General features: G+C 38.3%; 1 protein-coding gene across 5 annotated transcripts; it reads left to right on the top strand.

Annotated features, from left to right (window-relative positions):
• Positions 1-1,229: 1,229 nt before the first annotated feature.
• On the top strand, positions 1,230-24,530 carry DDX4 (DEAD-box helicase 4). 5 transcript variants are annotated; one of them, XM_063128065.1, is made up of 22 exons: positions 1,230-1,427; positions 1,872-2,022; positions 3,125-3,188; positions 5,064-5,111; positions 6,124-6,198; positions 6,762-6,803; positions 7,727-7,783; positions 8,636-8,728; positions 9,032-9,115; positions 9,978-10,010; positions 10,344-10,391; positions 10,498-10,542; positions 11,783-11,925; positions 13,315-13,467; positions 14,167-14,321; positions 16,144-16,273; positions 17,124-17,290; positions 18,194-18,339; positions 20,003-20,102; positions 21,431-21,701; positions 21,800-21,907; positions 24,096-24,530. In XM_063128065.1, exons 2-22 carry the CDS (start codon positions 1,909-1,911, stop codon positions 24,174-24,176), a joined length of 2,157 nt encoding a protein of 718 aa, XP_062984135.1. In that variant the 5' UTR covers positions 1,230-1,427; positions 1,872-1,908; the 3' UTR covers positions 24,177-24,530. The 5 variants fall into 5 exon arrangements, with proteins under 5 accessions (XP_062984135.1, XP_062984134.1, XP_062984136.1 ...); XM_063128064.1 differs by lacking the exon at positions 1,230-1,427 and adding an exon at positions 1,436-1,524; XM_063128066.1 differs by lacking the exon at positions 1,230-1,427 and having other exon boundaries at positions 1,798-2,022; positions 9,035-9,115.
• Positions 24,531-24,899: the final 369 nt, after the last annotated feature.

The raw sequence follows: 24,899 nt of genomic DNA, 5'->3' as shown, positions 1-24,899 counted from the left end.
TTGGGGGACACTGTGGTTCCTCAGTGAGAGCATCACAAATGGCAGGCAGTGCAAAAGTATATTGTCCATCATAGATGGGAGTTGTGGACCAAAACATTTGGCGAGTCACAAGTTTATTTATTTATTTATTTCATTTTTATACCCATTCCTGGTCTTTTCTATACTTACTAGTATTGGAGTAAGCACCACTGAACAAGAGACTTACTTAGGCCGCCTTGAGGCCCAGTATTGGGCAAATAATAATAATTCTGAATAGGCATGTATAGGATTGTGCACTTGCAAGTCTATTGGCCTGACACCTCCTCGTTGGTCTTAATAAAACAGGGATTGGGAACCTGTGTTCCTGATTGGAATTTAACTCCCATCAGTCCCAACCAATCTGGGACAATGGGATTTGTACTCCAAAATCAGGAGGGCTGAAGATATCACCGTCCTGTGACTTAGCAGAGAAGTCAATGCAGAAAAGCATGCCTGAAGGTAATAATCCTGGTAATAATTAGCTATTATACACCTAACCACGCCTGTTGCCCAAAGGAGTTATTCCTGTCCTCCCATAATTTGATTTAATAAAGTCCACCTGAGCAGGTACCAGATAAAAGTCAGTGGGATTACTCTGGGAGTAACAGAGTAGGCTGCCTCTCCCAACCTTAGTGCGATTCAGATGATTTGGATTTCAACTCCCAGAACTCTCAGCAAGCCAGAACACAGCGAGACTTCGTGTAAAATCCAACATTAGTCCTACTTAAGAGTAGATCCATTGAAATGAATGGGATTTAAGTTAGTCACTACTTCTGTTGGAGCTCATCTTCCTTCCAAGTAAACGTGCACAGAATCGAGCAACAGAACTCGAGTTATATTACAACATAAATTTAGCAATCGTGGATTTGCATTTTTTTTAAAAAAAAAGAGTAAGAATTTTTGATACAATGCCTTTAATCGTTAAATGAGACACATATACACACACCCCGCCCCAAAAAAGAAGAAACGAAAGTAAACTAGCAGCAGCCAAGCCGCGGAATTCGCACGGAAAGGAAGTAAGCCCCGCTCCATTCGCCAGGAGTTACTTCCGAAAAAGAAACACGCCTATAGGATCGGCTTGCTTGCATTCCTGGGCGTGGCTCCTAGCAAAAAAACAACAAATGAACCCATCACCGCCCAGTACGTTTTGCTCTAGCCGCTACGAGCCCGCCCCGAGGGCAAAGTCCTTGCCCGCGCGGCCACAACCAGCCTGCCCAGGCAAGTCCCGCAAGAGCCTGGTCTTCGCTCCAGCGGGCTACGCTACAAGCGCACGCTCCTTGCGGACCACCTTACGCTCTTGCCCTAACCCCTCCTCCTTCGACTGGTTCTGGAGCCCGGGCGGGGCCTGTGATTGGTGGGAAGGCGAGGCGGCACGTGACCAGAACCCGACGGGCTGGAAGGCTGGAGCGGTGAGGGGGGTGGGGAGGCTGGGCAAGGCGGCAGTCGCAGTTGCACGTGCTGCGGGTTGGCTGCTGACGAGGAGCCTCCTCTGGTCTCGGCTTAAGTGTGAGGCGTTCAGGGGCGTCGCGGAGTTGGGGTTAAGGGGGCCCACCCGCTTGCTTCCTTCTTTCCTGTGGGGGAAGCCGTTGTGCCTTGGCGGGAACGGGTCGGGGGAGCGCTGTCGTCGTCGTCGACGTCTCCGCCTGGTGGGAAGCTGAGGCGGGAGTGGGGAGGCGGCTGGTTGTGTGGGGTTCGCTTGGAAGGAGGAAAGAGGTCAACGGGTCGGTATGAGGCGGGTGTGGGGTCGGGGGTTTAAGGGAGGCCACTCTCCGCCTTTCCTCAAGGCCGCTTTCCCGCCTCTTGCTTTGTTTAGCGCGTGGCACTGCCATTGCCCCCTTTTCCTCCCCTCGCAGGGCCACTTTGGAGTGCGTGAGACCGCAGACCGCCGCCATGGGAGATGAGGATTGGGACGCGGAGATCACCGATCGCAGTGGCGGAGGAGGAGGAGGCGGCCCTGGTGCCGGTGGTGCCTTGCCCGCATTCCAGCCCAGCTTCCAGAAGCTGGTGGGTGCTGGTGGGGAGGTTAAAGTTTACTCCCAACTTTATCACATATCTAGGTCAACAAATGAAAATGCCTCTTGCGTGTATGTGCAAATACTGAGAAGGGGGTTAAAACACGGATAAGTGGGATATTTATCATCTTTAATGTTTTAAAAATGGTCTTTCCTATTTTTCTTGAAAAGTTTTGATGGCACTGATTAAAACAGGGTGTGTGACTTTATCCTCCCCTATGGGGGTTTGAAATAACTATTGGGCTAATGGCTTGTATTGTAATCTAAATGGGTTAGTAGCATTGGTGTGGGTAATACAGCCCAAACTAGAAACCGCACTGCTAAAGCCCTATGCTAATGCTGCAATCCTACCAACGCTTAGGTGGGAAGTGAACCCCATTGAACACAATGGGACATATTTCCAAGTAAGAAAAGGTTTGTACCATAAGGCCTGGCGTAAACCTGTAGGAAAATGAAGTGGTGTGACATCGCTGAATGCTCCATCCTGTTTTAAAAAATAAACGATGCCCCTATGCATGAGAAAGAAGATTCTGACCTAGTTTTCTCCTTAATTTGTTGTTGTTTACTTCCTGGACACTTTTTACACAAACATTATAAAATGTGGCTGCCCACCTGCAGTTTAAGTCCATTCAACCCAGTTTACTGCTTTATTCCCATCTTGTATGGATAAAGAAGGCATACTAGCTGTATGTGCAAGAATTACTGTGGGCAAGCCTAGATGCAGTTTTAGGCTGCAATACTGGGCAAACTACTAGGGAATGAGCCTCATTTATTTTAGTGACACTTAACTACAAGTAATAAAGCTGTAATTACGTTAAGGGCATTCTCTGTCTAATTCTGGCTACTACTGTCCCCACTACTGTAGCAAGTACTGATCCCTCATTTGATGTTCATTGAACAGAAGGAATGGTATTTCATGAATTAGTTGCTCTAATGTTCTGCTATTCATGAGAGAGTGAGCAATGATGTATAGGTGTTGTACATGTTATATAATCTTGGTTTTGTTTATGTAGTACACTATATCTACTGAGTTCAAAAACATCTGGTTGATTCAGCAGTTGCAATGTGGTCTGACTCCTTGCTCAATATTGTAGGGCAGCTTATCTGCAAGAACCAGTGAGACCTCATGCAATTTCAGTCAGAATATAAAGCCACCAGGTATGCATTAAGAAATGTTATAAGCATGTCTACTCAAAGTTGTTCGTAAAATCTGTAGTCAAATGGTTATATTTTAACTGTAGGCAAAGACTTTAAGTTGGGTTGAGTTAATAATGCTATTTTGTGGGTGGGGGATATCTCAGTTGAATTTTGACATTGATGGAATGAAATGAAGTTTATCTAATGGGTTTGAAAGTTCTACACTTTGGAATTTTTAAAAACAGTGATCATACGAGTTTTTCTGTGTAACTTTGTGAATGAATAAAATCATTCTAAATCAAAAAAGGAGTTATATCTTTGTTTTTAGATGTTGCAGCATTTCATACCATTTTAGGTGAAAAGGCAGAATATAATAATATATATTTATTTCTTACCCGCCTCTCCCTTTGGATCGATATAAATAATATAAATCAAACAATACCTTACAGACATTGCCTTGTATGAGAGGAGGAATGCTAAAATACCATTCCTGCTACTTATAAGTGATCATGTTAGGGAGGAATAGGTTATTCAGGAGGTCTCTTAATAGGTCAGAATATATTTCACTGATCTAGTCAATTGAATTTAACAGTCATACAGTGAATACCACCAGAGGTGGATCCCATATTTAAAGACATTGGGCCTGTTCAGAAGACACCTTAAACCATGGCTTTAACCATGATGAATAAGACTTCTTGATTTATTCACCATGATTTAAGATGTCTTCTGAATGGGGCCATTGTTTCTTGTTAAGAGGCTCAGGTTTAACTGACTTTCTCTGGCCTGGTTCAGACAACACGCTAAACCATGCTGCTTAACCACAAAATGGTTAAGGGAATCCTTAAACCATTTTGTGGTTAAGCAGCATGGTTTAGCGTGTTGTCTGAACCAGCCTTATATCTTCTATAGGAAAAAAATTCTCTTTGGTATGACAGCATATGGTTTGTATTTTGTTCGAAGAAAAAAAATCTCAGCAAGTCCTAAGTAAATGTAGGCCAGCCGTGCATACATGGAAGCCAATATGATGTACTACATTGTTGAATATTAGGGAGAGAAATGCATTCTCTCTTGGAATCCTCACTTGCGTCTTTCTGTGCTACCTTTATTGCTTTCTTTGAAGTGAAGCACTGTAGTGATATGGGTTATGTGGCATGGTGTGATGGAAGGAAAGCCCAAGTCTGCTGTTGGTAATGGTCTTAAGATGGAATGGAATAAATGTTTTTGCAGGCTTTGGCTGAAATCATAAACACACTTGTTAGGAGGTGAGCTCTATTGAACACACTGGACTTGCTTCTGGGTAAGCATCTATAGGATTGTGCTGCAGATAGAGCTGTTTATGTCTAAAGAAAAGTCCCTGTGAGCTTGAAAGTTTGCACATGAGTTTGGGTTGTTCTTAATAAAGGTATTGTCTTAACAAAATCTGTGGGGATTTTTCTAAAGGTCAGATACTTGTCTCTGTCTAGAAATGCTGAATAATTAAAGATGTCTTCCTAAAGTTATTGTAGCATACCTCTGATCTTATTGATTATTGTCCTCCATTATTGTAACGTAAGATTTTGGTTTGTGAATGATTACATAATATAGCTAAACTTGAACCCCCAAAATAGTAGCAATTTAGGCAGGGAAAACTATATTGGTTCCATTTTGTTTGGTATCTGTGCTTTGAATACTTTGTGTAGAGCTGTGAAGCTAGAAGATTTGTGTTGTTAGTATCATTTATTAGATTTTTTAATCTGCAAAGTAGCGCATTATATCACTGTTAGCTTTGTTATAGTTCTTTCCTGTTCATAAGTATTGGTTTGCAGTACATTTGTTAACATTAAACCATACTTCCAAGTATGTTTCTTACGGCTTCAAAGTGCCCAGTGTGATGCTAAATAAATCATTTCTTTTTAGGAAGCTTTCCCTCTGAAAACAGAGTTCCTCGGGGTCATAGATCTGAGGGTACATGTCAACTTATATTTTCACCTAAGTTCCAGGAAACATAAGTATTATTAGAGTCTCCAAACATTTTTGTTTTACATTGCGCATGCAGTTACTTGAACACATGCAATTTTTTTTAGTGGGCAAAGTGGTCTACTTAATAGAATTTAAAGGTGATGTTTATTTATTTATTGCATTTTTATACTGCCCAATAGCCGAAGGTGATGGAACTTAATTGTGGTATATGACTTGAGTGCCTATATGGTGACTTCGAAAATAGTTGTAGATTAGAAGTCAAAATCAAGAACTAATGTTCAGAACATTTTAAAATTCAAAGTTGTCTTTGTCCAGATTACTTATACATAGACTGTGAGAGATGTGAGCTAGATGGAGTGCAGTCATTGTATGTACCAGGCAATTACTAATTCTATCAGTATTGGTGCAGAGTAAAACTCCCAATATTCCCATCTCCATGGTACAGCAGTCTCAAAGTTGGATAACTATGACCCTGTTCAGATGACACATTAAGCTATGGTGGTTAAGTGTTTGAGCTAAACATGGCTTAGCATGTTGTGTGAACCATTCCTAACCATGGTGGCTACGTAACCACAATTTAAACATGCTCACTAATCTTTTGCTGTAAAAGGGTTAGTGCCCTAACTGGCTTAGTGTGTTGTCTGAAGAGGCCCATTGGTTGTCAATCCAGACATAGTGCCAAATCATGGTTTGTCAGTTCAGAGATCTTGCCAAGCCACAGACTGTATTGAAAAGCAACGAAAGTTAATGATCACTTCAAAATTAGAGGGAATGCAAGAGTCCAAGGCTCACACCTACTAGTAATAGTAACCTATGGTTTATCATATTTTAATAAGAAACTTTTAACAGTGAGCTAACTATGAGTTGGCATGATAGTCTCAATGCTCTAGGCTACTTACTCACTAGCTCTCTAAATTTGTAAATGGCTTACTCATTTGTGAGTAAACTAATTGAAAATAAATTTTGGTTTGTAAAAAGATCTCTTACAATTTGTCAGGTGTTGGTGAAAAACCTAATGGAGAAGACAAACCAACAAGTGGATTTGGAAGTGGAAGGACTTTTGGAAACCGAGGTAGACTGATAAACTTTACCTGTATTCAACAGTTACAGATGTTAGTAAAAGAATGCTAGTGCTGGCCCCTGAAATGTGATCTTAATTAAGGACTTAAGTACCAACTTTAAAGTTGAATCAGCTTAATCATATTATTTAATAGTTTCAGTAACTTGGAAAATATTCTAGTGTGTACACAAGTATTTTATAAAAAAAAGATACTTTGTGATCTGGCAAAATCAGCCACTGACTTAGAGTGCATTGATAAAAAGCAAGGATATAATTGTTTAGGTTCAGAGGTGGGGAGTGAAAAATGTAGAAAAGAAACCATTAGTGATTATATTAGATACACTTTTTGCATAGAACATGCTCATGTGACTTAGCAGCTTGCTTTTCTTCACTGTTGAGTAGAAGTCCAGTGGAGTCAGGAGACAAGAAAGTGAAGGATGGCCACGAGGGTGGGGTAGAAATTCTGGAAATATTAATGTTAGGGTTATTTATGTTCATGTACATTTTGAAAATTTTGTGAACAGAATTGTAAAACTCTTGCTTTAATATATTTTTAATTTTGGTACTTGCACCAGAAAACAGGTTCGAAGGAAGAAAGTGTTCAGGTTTTGGCAGAGGTAAGACTATAAATTCCTGCCAGGGAACATTAACAATCTAAATTTGCACATATATATCTGTGCTACGGAAAACTATTGAGGCACAGTTCATTAACTGATTTTTGGATATCACTGGAGAACTTCTGTATCTACGGCAGACTTTGCTATAGTCCTTCTAAAATAACTAATTGTAATGGGCATTCCAGTAGTCATAGCCAGGATAATTCAAACTTAGCATGATATGTGAGTGTATTCCTGAGACATGAAATTTCAGTAGTTCTTCAAAGTATTCAAGATTAATACTTTGGCTATTTTTCTGGTTTTGCTAATCAAGGCTTACCTTGGGCACATAATCATATGCGCATTATGAACTTATTAATGGTTTGAATAGCTGAGTATAGATAGGTCTCTTACCTCTAATTTTATATTAGCTAGCCTGTGATAAGGCAGGGCCTCTGAATCATAATGGGATATCGTTTTTATATCAATTTCATGTTGAAATGTGAAAATGATAACCTGTCGCCATTGCTGATGTGCAAATGATTGAAATTATTTCCACAAGCACAAAGCATGCTTTTATTCTTTTTGAATGAAGGCAAATATCAACAAATATGCACACTAGCTCCCCCCCCCCCACTTACGGGATGGACTTGCAAATGTAGAAGGACAGGCAGGTGTGTTTGCCTTGTTGGAAAATACATTCTTGCCATTCTTGCTCAGGTGGACAGTGAGCTCAGTGAGTATAGTTAATACACTGGTCTGTAAACAAGTTCCAAATTTTCTTATTTATTGTACATAAAAGCTTGAAATAGCATACTTTATTACAGTTCACATCTATTGCTTGTTTGGGTGAAAAAGTAAAATGTTAGCTTTAAAAATACTTAAGATAATTTGAGTATTGGCAAAATGGAGGACTATTAATTATTTACATTTTACTTCCTTAGAAGAAGTTGCTGATAATGAAGACACTCAGTCAAGCAGAGGGGTTCCTAGAAGAGGAGGTAAAGCCATAAAAAAAGAAAGATTAGAATTCCCATATTTGCTTTTTTCTCCTAATGGTTTTGCAACATGCATTTCTTTCAAGATAAAAGAAGATATATACAAAATAAAGAAATTCAACTCTTATTCACACCACTTAGTCAGTGGTCAGTGGGAATTACTTGGAATTAATGCAAACAAGAAGGCAAGCAATTTTGTGTGTTTATCTGGTATTAATTACACTCTGTCAAATTATGGTGATTTCATGGCCCAGTTCCCTTTAATCGTGCTATGTCTGGGTCAAGCATAGTAATTGGAATTACTGTGCTGCAAGGCTTGCAATGGGATATTTTTGCATTTTTCTCTTGACCTTTCCTCCAAGGGGTTCAAATGTTTTAGCTTTGCAACAGACCTGTGAAGTGTGTTAGGATGAAAGGAAGTAATTTGGCAAAGATAGCCTGGAGATCTTCATAGTGGGGATTGGAATCTAGTTTTCTCTGCTCCTAGCTCAGCACCTTCCCACTCTCTCAAGCAGTGGCTCAATTATCATACAAGACCATATTCTTTCTATAGCAAGACTTAGAGCTGAATATTTGCTTTTGTTTTCCATTTTCTTGCACTCTACTTCATATGTAGAAAACTTCATATGTAGAAAACTTCATATGTAGAAAACTCACATCACCATTGTGCAGCAGCCTCTGGAGACAGAATGATGTTGAGAGTTTCAATTCAGATGTTGAGAATTTTCAGTTCAGATCCTGTTCCAAACCATTTGGAAGCTTCCTTAACAGTGATTTGGCATAATGTTTGAATTGACCTAGTGTATTTACCCATGGCTCTCAAAGTTGTTGATTAAATATTGTTTTGCTTTTTAGGTTTTCAAGGAATGAGTGATGGTGGTGGTGCTCATAGGAATGGAAGAGGCGGATCAGTCAGAGGTCGTAGAGGAGGATTTGCAGCATTTGCAAGTAAACTTTTAGTTGTGTTACTATTGAAGTACTCATTGTTATAGCCTGATAAATATAGAAATGAAAATATGCTAAATGGATATTGCCTTTGAGAAATCTTTTGGCACTGTATAATACTTGATTGCAAAAAAAAGTGCAGTGCACTTCAGGGCCTTGAAGAATCATTTCTAATAGCTCATGTAGGCTGGAGCATGTTATTTTAGAAACAGATTGTCTTTTAAATATTTAGGTTCTACCTCTTCATGGAAAATTGCCAATATGTAAAAAAAAGAAAAGAAACCTTTGTTTTGTGCTTCATTATAGCAGATGATGAAAATGAGTCAGAAGGTGGAAGACAGAATTTTGGCAGCTTTGGTTTTAAAAGGGGGGGATTTGGTGCTTCAGCAGGTAAGGAGTCAAATGAAACTTACTTACAGTTGTCTTATAGAGCATATGGTCCCTGGGAGAGCATCCGAGCATTGGATATGTTGTAATATGCTTTCTGAAGCTATTCCAATCCCTCCCTTGCAGCTGTGGAGGAAAGAACCATGGTGGCTGCTTCCCAAGGTCACAGTTTTCAAATCAGGATTACCTCATAGAAGTTAGAAAAGGAGCATCCTGGCAGGTGGAGAAGGGAGACGATAGGCCAGAATTCACTCTATGCTTCTTTATCTTCCTAGCAGCCCGAGCTCTCTAGATTGCCTCAAAGGTCTGTCTAGAAGAATAATTAAAAAAGGACAGAGGCAAAAATTAAGGTCTTAATCAGGTCCTGGATTTTCTTAGTGTGTTTAAAATTGCTTAGGTACATATATGTGTGTGCTGTCTGTTTATATGTGTATGTCAACAGTTTTTTTCTTCGCATAATATTGTATTTTAAAGGTTTTTAATCTTTGTAAACTACCAAAAGAGCTTTGGCTATTGGGTGGGCTAGAAATGTAATGAATGAAAACCGCCTCTGCTGCTGCTCCTGCCCTGATGGCAGCAGCCTGGCAGGGCATAGTCAATTCAGAATCTGGTGAGATCAGAGGCTTCTGTTTAGCAGGCTGAAATTCCATAGGATTGCAGCCTAGATTTTTTTTTTAGAATGATTTTGTGATCTGGATTTGAAAACTGCATAGGATTATTGGCAGTTGATGTGGCTGAAATAGCACATCAGAAAGGTGGACAGATCATAGCACAGCCTAAAAGCCTTCTGCAGAATAGATGGTAGTAGTTTATACTGACTATTCATAACCACATTTCCTCTTAAAGCTATGCATTTGTTTTTTAGGTGACTTTGAAAATAGAGGCACTGCAGGAAGAGGTAAAAAATTAATAGATACTTGATGTATAGACAAAAAGTAAAGGCCTACAGAGAAAGAGTTAAGAGTTTTTCTTTCTATGATATTCTGGGCCATAATTTTGCCAAAACTTGCTCATGACATTGATTTTTCACTATCTCAAACAGGATTGTTTAATGTTATGATTTACCATGAGCCTAGTAACCCATCTCATCCCAGCTTGAACTGGGTTCACTTTGAACTGTCAACCTAAGATTCTGTCAGCTATTGGGATACTCCATAGCTGCCGAATCCATTTTGGTTGTATTGTTAAAATGCTCTATATACAGTCACACAATTTTACTAACGTTTAACAGGGGGTTACAAAGGAAACAACGAAGAAATAATTGGAGGTTCTGGGAAAAGTAAGTATATTTAAACATAACCAACTTCAAAAATGTCTGGGTATTTCCTTCCTTCTTCTATTGATGTGTTTTTTTTCCTTCCAAACAAATATTCATTTCGCTTAAGGTATGTGGAAATCAGATGGTGACACAGAACGGGCTGACTATACAGGTATGTTAAACTAAAATGAATGAAATTGAAGGGTGGTGGTGGAGTGCCCTGTATTTTGTATATTGGGTTATTAGCTTGAGATACAAAGTAGTATTTTGCTTGCATGTTCAGTCCCTTTGCGAGATCCAACAAACAAACCAGGAAATCTTTACCTAGCTATAGGTCCCATTTCATCTGAACCAGGACCTATGGTTAATGGCTTTGGATATTAACACATGGGTTGAAGTTGGTTTTAATATTTTAGCTTATTCCAGAGCTGTTAACCATAGTTCCCTGGTTCTGATGAAATGGGAAATTCCAGTTCCTGTCTTGTTTTCCCTGCTCACATGAAGAGAGGAGCAAAGGCACACATTCCTATGCTATTTTATTAAGCTGAGATATGATGACCTTAATTAAGTAGTTGAAGTTGGTAGATTATGAACTTTCATGAAAATAAAGATGGCTTTTAAGATGTAATTATGTGTTAGTGTGTTTTCCACTTTACTTTTGGGGAATAAATATTAAATGGCTAAGATTAAACGCAATCACCACACTTTCAGATGGCTATTTGTTGTCTTGCTTTTCCATAGCAAACATTTTAAACAATAGCAATACTTTCAAAAGTGACAAAATTCTAGTTCAAAACTTTGGGGAACTTGAATATTGTCAAGATCAGCAATAATGTTTTTTTTTCTTCTGGGCACATGTTCAAATCATACAAAATCCCAACTCTGCTTTTTCTGATTAGCTTTGCTATAAGGCAAGTTTTCAATGCAAAATATTATGTTGAAAACACTTTTCATATAATTGTTTAGTTATCCTAATATTAAAAGAATGTGATTGGGATGTGTATATTATAAATCACATTGGTTTCTGCAATAGAATCATTAGAGGCAGGAGATCCTGTAACTAGCTTTGTTTAGGAAAAACAGATATGAGCCTAAGGTAAGTCCCATTAATTTCAAGGGGTCTATTCCAAGTAGTTCTAACAATGGATACAATTGTAACGTTACTCATAATTGAACTTCCTAGTTACGTAAATTTTATTCTGTAAGCAAAAGAATGCAAAACATGTTTGGCTTTTATGGTTTTTCATAATGGTGTTGATTATTGAAAAGAAGGCACAGTTGAGTGTATTGCATCCCAAAAATACCATTAGTAGAAACTCTGTGTCCAAAATATATAAAAATTGAGACATCTTGCATAGCTGATATGTTTGCCTCTAAGTATCAAATATAGCTCTTCATTCTTGCATTCACAGGTCCAAAGGTGACATACGTACCACCTCCACCACCAGACGGTGAAGATGCTATATTTGCACATTACCAAACTGGCATAAACTTCGACAAATATGATAACATTCTTGTTGAAGTTTCAGGACTTAATCCTCCACCAGCAATACTGGTTAGTGATCATTGTGTTAAACACTTGCTAGAAACAATGAAAGAGCTGAAGGAATGCAATACCTATGCTAAAATAATGCTTTAAACGTTCTTTAAAGGTTTTTTTCATATCTCAATGGTGAAGAAAGTAGAATGAAATTAAAAGAAAATTATCTATGCATTTTTATGATTGCTCTACATTAAAGTAAGGGTATTTTTCCGAAGTCTGTTTTTCTGTATTACATTTAATAAGCAGCTCTTTAGATTCATCGTACTGAGAAGGGAGTGAAGAGTTGTCCCAAATCACATAGATGGGTTTATACCCCACCAAGGATGTGATACAAGTATCAGCTGTATTTTCACAAGTAACTTGGACTTCTTAAATCCACCTTAACGTAATGCTTAACTCTGAATGTTTTCCTGATTTTAAAACAGGCATGGGGCAAAATTTTGCTCTTAAACCATCTAGAAGTGTAGTGTAAGTTTTGAAATATTAATGTGAGGAAATCCTTTGTACAGGATCTGTCTAATTCAGGGCTGAAGATTATCAGTTGTACCACCTGATTAGCTACTTTTACCTTACCGGTTAAAGACAGGAATGGGTAACTGAAGCCCTGTGTCAGTGTTGGCTCCTCTCCTTTGTGTTTTACACTATTATCTGTTGGTCCTTTTTCAGATGCCTTGTGATGCTACTTCTAGACCTGGTTCATGTGTCATGGCAGCAATTCCTGGGATGTTTAACCCAAGAAATGTTGGGGACATGTGGACTGTTTGAGCAATTTCCATTTTTGGTGATTAACAAGGTTCATCCATTCCTGGGTGTTGTGTCATCCAAGCCCAGAAACTCTGAGCTGTTTATGTGTTAAACCCAGAAATTAGCCCAACAACAAACCTTGGGCAATTCCCTCTTCATTACAGGGCTGTTGTGATGAAGAAGGAATTTCACCAAGTGCTGCATGCATGCAAATGACACCTGCTGAAATGCCCTTTTCTATACAACTTAAAGATAAAGGAGCCCTCTCCTCCTTTTCATAAGGCCACCCTACCATAGGAAGCATGGTTTTGAGTTTCAGCCTTGCCATGCAGAAGGCAACCCTTTTTTAAAAAAAGTCTTTATTTAAAACGTATTTGTCTAATGCCAGTGGCTTCTGATTTTAAGAAAATCTCAGTGCAGTTACTGGCCAATTTTGTTGTTGCTAGAGACAACAAAGATCTTCATGCTTTTTGTATTGATTTTGTTAGGAATTCTATGGTTTGCATAATTTTCTATTTATCTACTTAATGTTCACCTTGTTGAGTCACTGGATTTATATGGAGCTACCAAATTTCTGAATGCTAGTAAGAGTGCTACAGTTGCATCCTTAGCTTCTTCAATGTATTTTTGTGTTTAATCTGCCAATTCTTTTTCTAGACCTTTGAAGAAGCAGATTTATGTCAAACATTAATGAAGAACATCTCTAAAGCTGGATATTTTAAACTTACTCCAGTGCAGAAATATAGCATTCCTATTGTTCTGGCAGGGCGTGATTTAATGGCATGTGCCCAAACAGGATCGGGAAAAACAGTAAGTATAAAATGCCAGATTATACTAACGAGGTAGAGGTTTGGGAAGGGGGAGCTGCAGTTATCTGGTATTTTGGGTTTTAAGCACTTAATGTTTTTAAGGATTGACACAGTTCAGTGTGTGAAGTTTTAGTTGCATTGATAACACTACTGTTGAATGTTACAGCATAGAAAATAGTTCATTTCACTTAGGCTATTTATTAGATTGAAACTGATATTTGTCCTACTTTGTTTGCTATAAATGAACACATGTGAAGCTTTATTAAATATAATAAACTTATTCTGAAGACAAATTAAAATTTTGTTAAAATATACATATTTGGTGCACTGGTTGAATAAGATAATACAGTTACTTCAGATGTCTTGATGCTTGTCCAGCTTCATACGTTAGTATTGTCTGAGATGCAAGAGTGGTCTCTATTTTTGGGTGGGTGGGTACAGTTTTGGTGTATTATGTGTTAACTTTCTCTAGTGATGACCACTAGTTAACTTGCCCTGGTGTTTCAGGCAAGGATTCCCACATTTGCTTTCTTAGAAAATAGATGCTGGACTGAAGACACTTAATTATTTTTGAATGTGTTGCATAACTTTCCATAGGCTTTTCATATCTTGAAATTGCAGGCACATCGTGGCTTAAAAACAACGAGTTTTTCATGTTCTGGGATTGAGAAATTTCTTAACTGTAATGTTTGCCCTTTAGGCAGCTTTTCTTCTACCAATTTTGGCTCATATGATGCGAGATGGAGTTACTGCCACTCAATTCAAAGAGCAACAAGAGCCAGAATGTATAATTGTAGCACCAACTAGAGAACTGATAAACCAGATATTTATGGAAGCGAGAAAATTTGCGTATGGGTAAGTAAGTTAAGCAAATAAAACTCAAAAGTTATATAACAGCACCACTGTTTTGTATTTTTAAGTAGAAACACATATGTGTTTCTATGTAAAAATACAAAACAGCGGTGCTGTATCTGCTGGGTAGCTGAATTGAGGTCACTGAGATGTTATGTTTCTCTAATTTGGAAAGCAAGCTGCTAAATTCTGACTTTAATTTCTCTGGATTAGCAGAATGTTTGCTCTGCAAGAGACTGGAAATATTCCTTCTGCAGAGGGTAAATATTGAAAAGGGAGACTTCTGAATATATATTTTGGAGCTTTTGATCTCTGAAGACTGGGTCCAAACTAAAACCAGTTTCATATTGGGCTAAAGAGTGTGTAATGCCTAATGTCCCAAATACACAATGAGCTGCTGTATCTAATAGCTATAGAGATTTCAGTTGGCATATTACTCTGCTTTGTTGCTGGTGGAAATATGGATACTTCCACAAAGTAGCTAACATGGCATGTAGTTCTGGATCCAAAAGCCTTAATTTTGCAGAATTCTAACCATAAAGATGCATAAAATACCTAAAGCCTGTTTGTCTTGTGCCACTTCATACTCAGTGTATTCTCTTACAATTAAGTAGTTGATGGTGCTATAGAAGTAAATTAATTAAATAAATAATTATAATACAGTGGAATTGACGTGCTCTTACTTCAGAGTTTCATTGCCATGGAATTAGGATGAGTTAGACAGTAATCTATAGTAAATAGGAGGGAAAACAAATTTCTATATTATTATTATTTATTTATTTATTCATTTATTTATATAGCGCCATCAATATACATGGTGCTGTACAGAGTAAAACAATAAAATAGCAAGACCCTGCCGCATAGGCTTACATTCTAATAAAATCTATATGTCCAAGGTGGGGGTGAGTCTTTCAGCCAAAGGTCAGAATTGAATTTCAGAGAAGCTCTCAGGGGCACGTTCCATTAGCAGGCAGGTCCAAAGCACAGAAAGGAAAAAATACTAGCATGCTGTTGCTTAAAGCTTCTACTGCCTCTAACTAAGCTTTGGGGGAGGCATTTCAACCTTTTAGAAAGGGGAAGAAACTGCACAAAAGCCAATCACCAGTCGGTGGTTGGGGATAGAAGGTGGGGCTATCTGGGGGATCTGGTAGGAGCTAGGTAGGGACCAGGGGTGGCGCTGGTTAGGGAACTCTGGCCTGAGGTTACCTGACCCTGGGATAACAGTACAATGGCTGCTTGATGCATAAAGACAATAAGGTTCATGAGCTTTAGAAAATAATCATACCTTGGAGAGATTGAATTGGAAAGAAAGAAATACACATGTCATCTTATTTGCTGTAGGAACTAATTTTGGAGACCATTGTGTACCCCAGAAACCATTCCTGTATAGTTGCACCCTTGTACTATAAACAGTCCTTAAAATCACTTTGTATAACTACAGTAGGGTTAAAATGTGACCACGTGCCTGGACTATTACACCATGTAACTTAGGATGCAATCCATCAAGCAGTACTGCTGTACACCCTCTGTGTATTTCAGGAGGTTTTGATCAGTAGCTGGATTCAAGCCCTATTAAAATGTACAGTGGGCATGCTACTCTAAATGTGGTTTTTATCTTGGAAAATTAGATTGAGTTTACAGTACTGCAGATACAGAGTGCAATTTCATTATTACTTAAAATTATGTTAAACAAAATCAAGGTAATGCAGTTTTGTTAAGGCCATGCTATTAGATCAATATGTAAGTGATTGGTGTTGATACATTGAGATGCATTCACTGTTTATTGCTAAATGAGAAATGTAATGTATATTTTCTTTTTGACTAGAACTTGTATAAGGCCAGTTGTGATTTATGGAGGTATACAAATGGGTCATACAATTCATCAGATAATGCAAGGTTGTAATATATTATGTGCTACCCCAGGAAGGCTTTTGGATATCATAGGCAGAGAAAAGGTAGGATTTATGGGTAAATATTTTCTTAAGCGTTAAGGCTCTTCTAATTTTTCAATTCTTCTAATTGTTTTATTTCATGGATGTAAATCAAAGCATTCTGTCAAGGTTGATCAGCAGTGGGATAGGTTAACCCAGCATGACCAGCTTCAGAAACAAGGGAGTTTTTATATTATCATGCAATGGCGAAAATACTTCTTGTTCTGGCTACTATAGTATACTGCTCCATTTTCTTTGGCTGGGGAATAGATGGAGCTTATTAACATAAATAAGATCACTGATCTGTCTACCCCAATATTGTGTACTATGGCAGTGGCTCTTTAGGGTTCTATGGGGAATGCAGCCCTGTGGTATGACAGATTTGAGGGAAGAAGGGAGAAACAACAGAACTGTTGACTGGAGCAAGCTTTGAGTAACCACTCCTTGAATAATTCTTGTGCCCTTTAAAAAGGTAAATGCAAAAGACAAAGAGCTATCAGTACAGCTATCTTTTTCTTCTGCCTAGGTAACATGATCTAACTATAGTAAGCATGATGACTGCACTAAGTGTAAAGTGTCTTAATTCCTGTCCAAAGGTGGCAGACTGGCATTTCTACTGTACCTAGCAGCAACTTACTGTTGCTACTAAGTACAAATCAAGTTCTAGAAGTTACTTATCTATCCTTAGCTGCTGCTAACATACACTTGTGTGTTGAATTTGGTTATGCTGACATTGTAGTAGAGTAAGACTTAGGGATGCAAAACATTCCAGTTGGGCTTTGTTGAATGCTTTACTTGAGCTTTTACTGCTGTCATGTAACGAAGTGTGTGTTTCCTTTTGGTCTTGGACTAACTTTTATCTGTATTTCTTCAGATTGGGCTGAATAATCTAAAATATTTGGTGTTAGATGAAGCTGACCGTATGCTGGATATGGGATTTGGCCCTGATATGAAGAAGTTGATTTCATGTCCAGGCATGCCACCAAAGGAGCAACGCCAAACACTTATGTTTAGTGCCACTTTCCCTGAAGAAATCCAGAGGTCTGTACTAATCATTTGTTTTAAAAACATAAATTGTGAATAATAAACTTAGATTACCTAATCAGACTGAGAACATTCCACAGAAATCAGTTTTTCTAAAAGATCAACACACATTGATGTTTGTTTATCAGAAGTTTATTCTTCATAAGAGTCATTGTTTCCAATCAGAATAAGTAAAAAAAGTGTTTTGTATGGTTTGGCAGCAGGTTGGATAAAATTGATTTTAAAAAATTAAATAGATTTAAATATAAACAAATACTAAGTTTCTTTAACTTAAAAATAGCATATTTTCAATAGAATCTCAAACATGCTAAACTTACAGTTACAGTCTCAAAAATGAAGTTATCTACTAATCAAACGTGTATTCATTTCAGCTTTTCATCTCATGAAATGGGTTCTGATTATAAGAAATACCCTATATGGGAATATTTTAAAGGCATTCACTCTATAGTTAAGAAGGAAAGCATGAAAACTATATACAATGAGACAAAAAGATGTAAAGGCTGCTTGTAAGAATGAAATGGTATAAATAATACTCCGCTATAAATTAACATGGTCTAATATGATTTGCACCATTGTTCAGGACATATATGGGGGGGGGGAATCAGTGGAAAATTTGATTTAAATTGACCGCTTTTACTGGAAAAAAACGTGATTTAAATCTATCCATCCTGTTTTGCATGCACCAAGAATTACTTAACTTGCTCATAATTTTGAGTTGTGCAAGTAATTTATAAACTTAAAATTCAATTCATGTATCTTTAGAATTGGCCTACTGGTATATCTTTTGACTCTTACTACATCCATCTATGCTGTAACAGTAACACCTTAGTTTCCAAGCTAGTTGTCTGACTTTTCCAAGGTAACTCAAAAGTGGCTTAATTTTATTTGTTTATGTTAAAGGATGGCTGGAGAATTTTTGAAGACAGAATACTTATTTGTTGTTGTTGGGCAAGTTGGTGGAGCCTGCAGTGATGTCCAGCAGACCATACTTGAAGTGAATCAGTATGACAAGAGAGAGAAACTTGTTGAAATTCTCAAGGGCATAGGTAGTTAACCATACATAACAAATTTGGTGTAGGCTTTTGTTAATCTTTCTAGCTGGCAGTTAGACATCAGGACTTTCTGGAACTGGGGAATATATGGGAATAAAAAGCTATTATGTGGCAAGTTTAGAAATGAGATCACTAGAAGTATAGGATAGCCTGCTTGTTGATCAGTTGAATGTCTTAGGACTAGTGTGAGACGGGGGCTAAAAGTATAAATTATTCTATTCTTCCATTAAGAAACTTTACTTAGATTAAATTATGCAAATTGTATCATTCTCCCTAAAATTCTTAAATCAGAAACTGTTTGTATGGAATATCATGAGTGTGAAATCATTAAATATATACCCTTATTTATAAGGGTGTAATAATAATAAAAATTAAATGTTGTTTAATCTAGGTAAGCTGATACTTTGCGTTTCCAAATTGAAGTTGCTATTTGGCATTATTTTGTATTCCGGTGCCTGGTTGACTCTGTACTCTGATGTTTAAGACAACATACACTTTAAAATCCTCATGTTGCTCTTCTCTCTTCTTGTCAAATATCCTAAAAGATCAGAAGCTTCTCTTAGGCTCTATGACCATTGAGGTAGGAAACTGAACTGGAGGATCCCATGGTAATTTGAATATAGAATTGACCTGAGCCCTGAAATATTAAACTGTTTATAAGAGTTTATGGTAGGCAGTGTGCCACCTTGAGGTCTGATCCAACATCTCCCAGGGATATTCCTGTGTTAAAAATTAAGTCAGTCATGTTAAGTGGCCAGTTGGGTTCTTTCATTCATATACCGTATTTCTTCGATTCTAAGACACACTTTCCCCCCATATAAATTTCTCTGAAAACGGGGTAAATCTTAGAATCACAGGTGAGTTTATTATTTCTTAGAATCAAACCTTTTTTTCTGTTGGCGGTACTGAAATTAGTGTGCGTCTTACGATCGAAGAAATACGGTATATTGTTTGCCTATTGGTTGCTAGGCAGCCTTGTAGGCATGGCAAATGTTGAAGTTCTAGCCAGGTATATACTGTAGAGGTTGGTATTCAGGAGAAGTTAAAACGTAGTACTTGTGAATGCATATACTCATGGTCAGCTGCAGCTTTCCAAAAAATCGTTTGGGGAAGGTAATCTCAGCTTCCAAGACTATGGACAATGAACTTTGCGTTATAGTTGCTCTGATGAAGTGTATGTTAATATGTTAATTTCTGTACATGGTAGTAGTTGCCTTGCAAAGGCAGGACGACAAAAAATGCAAGATATAAGACTACCTGTGGACTACTAGTCATTGTGGTAATGCAGTTTTTAGGCCTCATGGTTGAAATTACGGGCAAACAATAATAGGACAGGGCTTTTGCTTTCATTTGTAATTGTTTATAAAGGGCTGACATTTAGTAGCTATTGTCCCCCAAATTAAAACAACAACAACCGGAGTTATAGATGAGATTTTAGGAAGGGTAAATTGGGAAACGGCGGGGTGAATAAGTGTCAACTAGATTAACTCAAAAGCAAAGAAATGAGATGTTTAACAAAACCTTACTAAGATGTGCATTTAGGCATCAGTATTAACACCGGTACTTGAAAAGCTTTGGTTTATTGTTTTAGGCCAATAGCCAACTATGCTACCATGTTAAAAAATGGCTGTCTATTAATATTAATGCCTGCTTACAGGTGATCAGCGAACTATGGTGTTTGTGGAAACTAAGAAAAAAGCAGACTTTCTTGCAACCTTTCTTTGCCAGGAAAATATATTAACAACAAGTATTCATGGGTAAGCATCTCTATCATAATTCAAAGCAAATCATAACTTTATGACTTCTCAAAGTTTATTTAAAGCATTTTTTCGGGTTGGTATGCAGAAGGCATCCCTACAATAGGTTAACTCCCTCTATCTGGGAAAGCCAGGGACCGTGTGTCAGTTTTGCGTAGTCTGCAGCCCTTGACCCTGCCAGTTCATTCTTGTTTTTCACCCAGGATGGAGCTTCTCTGATGCATTTTTTTTTTGTTTTTGCATTTGATCCTCTTCATCTGTTCTGGCTGTACCATTTACCTCTTTAGAATCTTTATCTCTTCTCATTTCTTTTCCGTGAGTTACTTCTGTTTTTGAGGTCTTCTTTATTCAAGCTTCTGCGCTATTTGTTCTGCTATACTTTGCCTTCCTTATGGCCCCGAGAGCTGTCTTGCATAGCCAATGCCATTTCAGACGTAATTGGCTTATATGTGAGGGTAGGAGGTATTTTGAATCTCAGCTGTAATTCTTTATGAAGGAGATCTTTCTTCAGTGTAGCCTTGGCACAATGTAAAAGTATCTGAATGGTAAAAGTGTGCCATCTATTAATAAAGTAGCAGGATTTCTTAACTGGGCCTGAGTTGTGCTTTTATGTGCAGGAAGGGGTTTAAAAGGGAGGAGATGCTGGCTTTATCTTATTTGCAATTGTATTGGTTTTCACCTTTGTAATAAATTTGCCAAAAATGCCTGGACGATACCCTCTCTTCTCCTGAGCCTAGAAGGGTGTGTAAATTCTTCCCAATACATCAAGCCTCTCCATGGCTTGGAAAAGGTCTTGTTTTGGAATGTCTCTGATGGTCAGCATAGCAGGAGATAAACAATAGTGCACTCACCTACTTTGAAGATTGGGGAAAGGCTGGGAGATTGCGCTTGTAGTCCTACTCAGTCTTGGAAGTACTCTTAACACCTCCAAAGCTTGTTGTATTCCTAGATAACACTGCTTTTGAGAAGGTGCATGTTTGTGCTGCGTGCAAATCTTGGCTATGAAGGCCAGCCAAAATTTGTGGATCCGGCTCTTGCATATTAAACATAATTGCCAATGTATTGTAATAGTAGCTACAGCTGAAGAGGACTTGTCTTTGTGGAATTGTCTTTCAACTACTTGTAACATTGGAAACTTATTGGGCTTTTATTCTAAAAGTTAAAATATATCTCTTCCTCGTGTTTAAAATGAAACTGTAACGTTTGCAACATGGAAAACCCTTAATTCTGAGGAAGGTATTATTTTAACTACTATTAAAGTTGCTACTATATAAAGTATATTAAAGTTGCTGTCTCAATGCAAAGACTCTTTTTTCCTCGGTTTGCAGTGATCGGGAACAGAGAGAGCGAGAAGAAGCTCTTCGCTATTTTCGGTGTGGAAAATGCCCTGTTCTTGTTGCCACATCAGTGGCAGCTAGAGGTCTGGATATTGAAAATGTTCAACATGTTATAAATGTTGATCTCCCTTCCATGATCGATGAATATGTTCACAGAATTGGACGAACTGGGCGTTGTGGTAACATAGGCAAAGCAATTTCTTTCTTTGATCCTCGTTCAGACAGTGCTATTGCACAACCTCTAGTCAAAGTGCTTGCAGATGTAAGTTGGTTTTGTATTTTAAATTTCTGTTTTTTATTACATGGACAGTAGGAAAATAAAGGATTTATGGTGTAGCTGTTGTTTTTTTTCTTTTCAAGGCTCAACAAGAAGTTCCAGCATGGCTAGAAGAAATTGCCTGTAGTGCTGGTGGGATTGGTTTCAGTAACCCAAGGGGAAATATGTTTGCATCTGTTGATTCCCGAAAGGTAAACTTAGAGCTACTGATGGTGGAGTATGTAAACATTACTTGGACACTAGAAAGTAATTTTGAAAGAGCCTTGGGTCTTGAAGAACATTCTGAAGTTCTTAAAGCCAGTTGAGTCTAAAGGAAAGCAGATGGATACTATTAAAGTTCAAGTCAGGACATGTCACAACTAGGCCTGCTTCAATGAAAATTTATGTTATGCTTCAATAATCAGAATTCCGTATGTATTGGTGTTAACACAATTTTGCATAGGAACTACAAATGCAATTTTGACATCTCCAGCAGCATGTTTTTCCCTTGGGAAAGTACCATATAGTAGGATGGTTCTCACTATCAGCCTAAACTCAAGACCTACTGTTGCTTGCATTTGGGAAGATGCTTTCTTAGGTAGATGTATTGTGAAAGATTGAATTGTATCCCAACTTTTTATGCCTGTAAACCAAATGTCCACACATTTTTGCTAGTCTGCCAAAAGCTGTGGCCGTTAAGACCCTACCCCAGACTTCACAATAGTTTGTCAGAACTGTGCTACCTTAATTTGTCAGACCCAATTTTTTTCCTAATGTCATTTGATTCGCCTCCAAGTAAATATTAATTTATTGTAGTCTGCACATAAACAACTACCTTCACATAGGCTGCTGCAGTTGTGTAGAAGTTGTTTCCCACTTCAACCTCAAAAGCAGGTGGCTCATCCCTGCAGTAACTTTTCTTCAGACACCCATGACTCTGAGATGCAGCATGAGATCCAGGGATGATCTGTTGTCACTTTAGCTCCAAGCTTCGGAGGAAGTGGGAGCTCATCATGTTTGCTGGTGGCAAGCATGTAGCAATTATGTGGACCCACAACATTGTACTATGAACAAATTTTGTACAAATATGTACTAACTGCCATTCTCCTGTTGCTCTGATATAATGAAGAAAGTTTAAACAACGTAGATTTCTTGCCGGAGATGGCAGGAGAAAGAGAAATTGAAACCCTTGTGTTTGTAACTGCTTATTAAGTACCATTCTGCTTGTTAATCTTGCTGTGTGACAGCAGTTGCAAACAGCTTCTGTGTGCAGGGCCGGTGCTACCATAGAGGCCACTCAGGTGGCTGCCTAGAGCGCCAAGCTAAGAGGAGCGCCGGGCACAGCGCAGCACTCATGCGCGTTGTCTGTGAGCTGGGCTGGCCCGAGGATTCAGCTGGGCCTGGGAGGGTGAGATGGCGCCTTGCGCCCGCCCAGCCGAAGTGAAGCCAGGGACGCTGGGGTAGGGGTGGGGCGGCTCCACATTTGGACTTCTGGAACGCGTCCGGAAGAGAGAGAAGGTATGGGTACATGGGGTCTTTGAGTGAATGCATGTGTTCATGCGTGTGTTTGTTTGGAGTGAGTGATGCTGAGTGTGTGTGTGTGTGTGCGCGTGTGTGTGAGTTGCGGGGGATGATTTGGAGGTGATATTCCTATTAAATAATGCATTTTAGACCCATAGACGTTCCTTTCCAATTTGCTATAATTGGCATGACGAATTTCTTGTACTTAAAAATAAATTTAGCAGTTTCAAGTTTTGTGCTTATTTTTTCCCAGGAAACGTATGTTCTTAAAAATCAAAGTTGGTATTTTTTGGGGGTGGTGGTGGTGAAAGTAGCTCACGTTGCCTAGGGCGCAAAATAGTCTGGCACCAGCATTGTCTGTGTGGCCAGTGTTTTGTTTCACAGCCATAACGTCTAGAGTCAAATATGAAGAGTCTCCATGCTGGTAGTGATGTGGGTACTCCGTAGGATGGAAGTAATCCACATGTTAAGATTCACTACTCATGGATTGCCTCACTTGCAGTAGCCTGTCAAGAAAGTGACATGTATTTGCAGACTATATGAAGCAATCTTGTGTGACAATGAAAGAACTGAAAGTGTCAGAATTCTTAATCTTGGGTTCCGGTATACAATGGCATTAGTCTGTCATTCTGTCCCAGAACCGCCCAAGTAATGTACAAGGTTGACTACTGTGGTGTCTATGTGCAGACTAACTGTGAGAACTACATAGCTCCTTCTAGCTCAGGATGTTTCGCTTTACAGATGGGTTGATGTTGCCCATCTGTGGGTAGTTATCAGGCAGGAACTTCCTAATACTTGTAGGAAGTGAATGACACATTCTTACTGCAATATATAGCTTCCTCTATGCTAATTGAATCTGCTCGGCTCTGCTTTATATAGGTTTTCCGTGGCAAAAAGGATCAGCTCAGTGGAGGATTTGCAGCATCAAATATAAGTGCACCTGATGAGTCATGGGATTAAAGCTACCTTCTATCATGGAAAAAAGTTCTTAATTTACCCTGCTAAATCTTCCAAACAAAATAGTTATTGGGAAAAACTGACAGGATCCTAAACACATTTACTTCAGTTCCTGTGATTTCAGTGAGACTTACTCCCAAGTAAATGTGATTAGGATTGTGACTTTAAAATGTTTAGGAAACTGTTGATATTACTGTTCCCCTCATGTTCAGGGAAGGTGGGTAGGCTAAATATACATACTTGTTCAAATTACTCATTTAGCCTATATGTTTAATGGTTGTGAAGTAACAACCAATTTGTTATAAAGAGCTGTTGTAAATGATTGTAAAAATTGCTTAATAAAAACTTAGAATCATATTGTGTGCTATGGATTTTTTTAAAATTAAGCCCAGTCCTGGAAAAGTCTACTCAGAATTAAGTCATTTATTTCATTAGTACTTAACCCCTAGATAAGTGTGCTTAGAATACAGGCTTTCATCTTTCCTTCTGAGTGATTATTTAACAAAAGCCACAAACTGATCATTCAGCAACAGAAATAGCATGGAGTTAGTATGCTTTTTAACATGCAAGCATTAAGGCAGGTGCAAAGATTTACTTTTTCTGCTGGTTTTTTCCATTACTACCTCAAAGGTTTTCTGAGATTGTACCCATACCAGTTTTGGCAATTTGAATTACACAGGCTATTCCATCATGGATAGGTTGGAGGAACATGTTTCAAGGCATTAA

This window comes from Elgaria multicarinata, chromosome 6, assembly GCF_023053635.1.
Source record: "Elgaria multicarinata webbii isolate HBS135686 ecotype San Diego chromosome 6, rElgMul1.1.pri, whole genome shotgun sequence".
NCBI lineage: Eukaryota > Metazoa > Chordata > Lepidosauria > Squamata > Anguidae > Elgaria > Elgaria multicarinata.
The sequence above is the reverse complement of the archived record's forward strand: the minus strand, read 5'-3'. Positions and strand labels throughout refer to the sequence as shown.

Bases quoted from the DNA above. Each gene is read 5' to 3' on its own strand.
- DDX4 (XM_063128065.1), top strand. From the start codon at position 1,909: ATGGGAGATGAGGATTGGGACGCGGAGATCACCGATCGCAGTGGCGGA. The intron at 8,729-9,031 runs GTAAACTTTTAG...GCTTCATTATAG, and splicing joins AGGATTTGCAGCATTTGCAA to CAGATGATGAAAATGAGTCA. The intron at 16,274-17,123 runs GTAGGATTTATG...GTATTTCTTCAG, and splicing joins ATATCATAGGCAGAGAAAAG to ATTGGGCTGAATAATCTAAA.